This window comes from Nicotiana sylvestris, chromosome 1, assembly GCF_000393655.2.
Source record: "Nicotiana sylvestris chromosome 1, ASM39365v2, whole genome shotgun sequence".
Lineage (NCBI taxonomy): Eukaryota > Viridiplantae > Streptophyta > Magnoliopsida > Solanales > Solanaceae > Nicotiana > Nicotiana sylvestris.
In genome coordinates, this window is record NC_091057.1 from 167,660,273 (window position 1) to 167,664,259 (window position 3,987).

Sequence of the window (3,987 nt, forward strand, 5' to 3'; positions counted from 1 at the left end):
GTTAACGTAATTACGAAATAGCTTGGACAAGAATTAAGGTTTGTGTTTACTAGACCCCAAACATCAGCACCTGGTTCTTCCAAAAAATTGAATTAAAAAACATATTACTCTAGTATTTTGTAAGCAGGAATGAGTGTACTAAACTTCTCATGCTCATGCATGTGATAGCCCTATTCTATATAAACCTTAGCACCCTCTTGACAATTTCCCATCAAAATAAACACAGCAAAAACCATTCTATCTTCATATTCTAAAAGCTTAAGCATTTTCCATTGTTATATTTCTCATAAAATGGCAAAATTTGTCCTTCCCCTGATTTTACTTCTCATCATCTCTATCTTTGTTGTTGAGGGTGCTCTTGTGCCTAAATTCATAGAGTTACAGTGCAGACGCACTCGTTATCCAGATCTATGTGAGAGATCTTTAGCAAACCATGTAAATCCAACATCACAAGATCCTCAAGAAATAGCTCAAGTTGCTTTGAAAGTGAGCATAGTTAAGGCAGTGTACACAAAAATCTACTTGAGAAAAGTGTCCAAAGAACTCAAACAAAACAAGGCCAAGGAATATCAAGCAGTGGAAGATTGTTTAGATCAAATGTCTGATAGTGTTTCTCAGCTCACAAATTCATTTAAAGAGCTTCAACGTATGAAGAGTGCAGATGCAGAAGGAGATTTTGTATGGTGTCAAAGCAATGTTCAGACTTGGCTTAGCACAGTATTGACTGATACATATATTTGCATGGATGGGTTTTCTGGTTATGGCATGGGTGGTAAGGTGATGGCTACAATTAAAGCTAGGGTTCTAAATGTTGCTCAAGTTACTAGCAATACTTTGGCTTTGTTTAATGGATTTGCGGCTTGGCATAAGTCTAATTCTAATGGTGGTAGCTATGGGGAAAATGAGCCTTAAAAGGTTTCCATATATTAATCTTCACATGAGAGTACTGTTTTAGCTAGTTGTGATGTGAACTTTAATTTATGTCTTGATGTTGTATACATAGCATATATTTGTAAACATAAGTAAGACCATGAATTGTGCAAATGATATTTTGTGTATGTATCATGTAAAAGAAAGGAAATAATTTTGATTGGTTAAGTGACAATCTTTTGCTAGAGGTCTTTAGCTTTGTTCAATATTTCTACGAGACATACTCTTCACATATATTTATAAACATAAGTAAGACCATGAATTGTGCAAATGATATTTTGTTACAAAAAAGGAAATAATTTTGATTGGTTAAGCGACAATCTTTTGCTAGAGGTCTTTAGCTTTGTTCAATATTTCTACGAGACATACTCTTCACATATATTTATAAACATAAGTAAGACCATGAATTGTGCAAATGATATTTTGTGTATGTAACATGTAAAAGAAAGGAAATAATTTTGATTGGTTAAGTGACAATTTTTTGCTAGAGGTCTTTAGCTTTGTTCAATATTTCTACGAGACATACTCTTGACACATGGTACATATGGTCCTAATCGAGCTAGGCTTGCTAAGATTGCATCGGTCACTACCGACAGGGGTGTCAATAGTTCGGTTCGGCCGATTATTTTATAAAATTTATACCATACCAATTTTTCGGTTATTCTATTATGTATAACCTAAATTAAACTTTTCGAAACCGTCCCAATCATGTCGGTTTCTCTTCGGTATCGGTACGGTTCGGTTAATTTTCGGTATTTTTTTTTAATATCATGTAAAATTCACCAGTAGAAGTAGAATTGCAATAACATATGTTCTTTTATAGGACTTAGCAAAACTGTCTAGACATTTTTACTGTTTAAAGGGTGATGAATTAAAAAAAAATGGCTAGAGTATAGATCCATCAACTATTCTGCAACAGCATAAAAGTAATCAAACAAAGGCAAAGAAAATATTAATCACACGAGTTGAAAGATATACTAAGCTGGGACCCAAGAATAAAGTCTATAGAAAATTAAATATTCAAAAAGACAAATCTAAATTATATGAAAGAAAACATATTCAATACATTGTAGTTTGCTACTCATAATCGCTAGAATACTTTGTGTCTTGCTAATAAAGATACTTGAAATAACTTAGTTTAAGTAGAAGTAGCATAATAGGTTTTAGGAATTAGTATTTTGAGTTTAATTACTTGTTGGCTTGTAATAGTTTTTATAATTCCAAGGCTCAAAGAAAATTTAATGCATTATTATTTTTAAACTTACTAAATAAATATATTTTCTACACGTAAAATTTATTCGGTACGGTTCGGTATTTTTTTGATTTATTTTTATAAAATAAAAAACCTACCCTAATTATCGGTGCAGTTATAGATTTATATAAAAATCTACGGTTTCTTAAAAAGAAACCTAAAAATCGGTTCGGTGCGGTACGATTTGGTCGATTTAGTCGGTTTTCGAATATCCATTGACACCCCTAACTACCGATGCAAACACCTACATGCTACATATATATGTGCCACGGTTGGATTACACAAAATTTTAAGTGTTTATTAAAGAATATTTTTGGATAAAAAGAGTATTAAAGAAAGTAATACAAGAGAAATGTACATTTTTAGCCGTTTTAAAAAAAATGATCGATAAATTATATAGTTTGTATATGTACTTAATCTATATACTTTTTGACTAGCGAATACAATTGATTATCTACTAACCGGCCAATTCTGTATTTAGCCCGAAATATAATTCTAAGGGGAAAATTCAAAATTAGCCAGATTTACAATTCATTCAAAAATAGCCACAGTTTCAAAAATTATCGAAATTTAGTCACTTTTCATGTAAAGATAAATCTGAACGAAAAATTGTTCAAAATCTGGAAAATACTCCAGCAAAGTATACTAGAACTCCAATATATTATACTGGAGTTTGGAGTTCCAGTATATTATGTTGGACCGATCTCTGTTACAGCAAAATAGTGGCTATTTTTCAATAACTTGGCAAATACTGGCTATTTTTGAATGACCAGTCCGAAAACTGGCTAGCCCGTGCTATTTTAACAATTCTAAGTTGCTTGGACTATTAAAATTCTTGTAAAAATTGTACGAGCACTCTATTCGGTCGCCCTCATTTAACCTATACCCATTTTTTTAAAAACTTTTAACTTGTACCCACTTTTTAAATAACTTCAGCCCCTTACAAATACTAGAAAAAAGATGAATTATACAAAAGACGCACTGTGTAGTTATTATTCATCTTTAGCAAAAACTACAGCGAGGAGCAGAACGCCAACAGAAGTGGAATAAGCCGGAAATACATTAACATGTACATATTCAACATATTCTTATAGATATATGTCCTTATTCTCACGGGCACACAATTTTCTGAGTGTTCTTGAAATTGAAGTTAATTAACAAACTCCCATCCATTCTCCTAAACACAAAGCTGAAGTTACAAAATAAAACTCGACAGTTACAAAACAAAAACTTTAGCTCTAGAGTTGAAGTTCGCCAGTTACAAAAACAAAAACTTCAACTCTTTGCCAGTTACAAAATAAAAACTTCAGCTCTAGAGCTGAAGTTCGCCAGTTATAAAACAAAAACTTCGCCAGTTACAAAAACAAAAATTTAAGCAATTACAAACAAAAATTTCAGCAAATAGAGAACAAAACTTCAGCTACTATGCTTAAGTTCAGCAATTACAAACCAAAACTTCAGCACACTTGCTACTTCAGGCCCGTCTACTAGAATGTTGAAGTTTTGCGTGATTGTCTTTGCTACTTCAGCCCCGTATGCTGAAGTTATGCGAAAAAATGGATACGCTTGTAAATTTTTTTTGCAAAGTGGACACAAGTTAAAACGTGACACAAAAAAGGGGTGTAGATGTAAATCGGCCAAACTTCTTTTCACTCATGAGATAGCCCAACACAAAAAGCCCATAAAATTTTAGAGCCAAATTATGGGCTGTACAGCAATTCAATTTGGGCCGTCTAAGAAGTTTGACCCATCAGCTTACTCCGACGCTAATAATTGCTTTTAAACAGATGAAGTAATCTCTCAGT

At 32.6% G+C, this 3,987-nt stretch overlaps 1 protein-coding gene across 1 annotated transcript; it reads left to right on the forward strand.

The window, feature by feature from the left end:
* The first annotated feature begins 231 nt into the window (after positions 1-231).
* On the forward strand, positions 232-1,088 carry LOC104231383 (21 kDa protein-like). The gene has a single exon (XM_009784373.2). It carries the CDS (start codon positions 292-294, stop codon positions 910-912), a length of 621 nt encoding a protein of 206 aa, XP_009782675.1. The 5' UTR covers positions 232-291; the 3' UTR covers positions 913-1,088.
* The last annotated feature ends 2,899 nt before the right edge of the window (positions 1,089-3,987 follow it).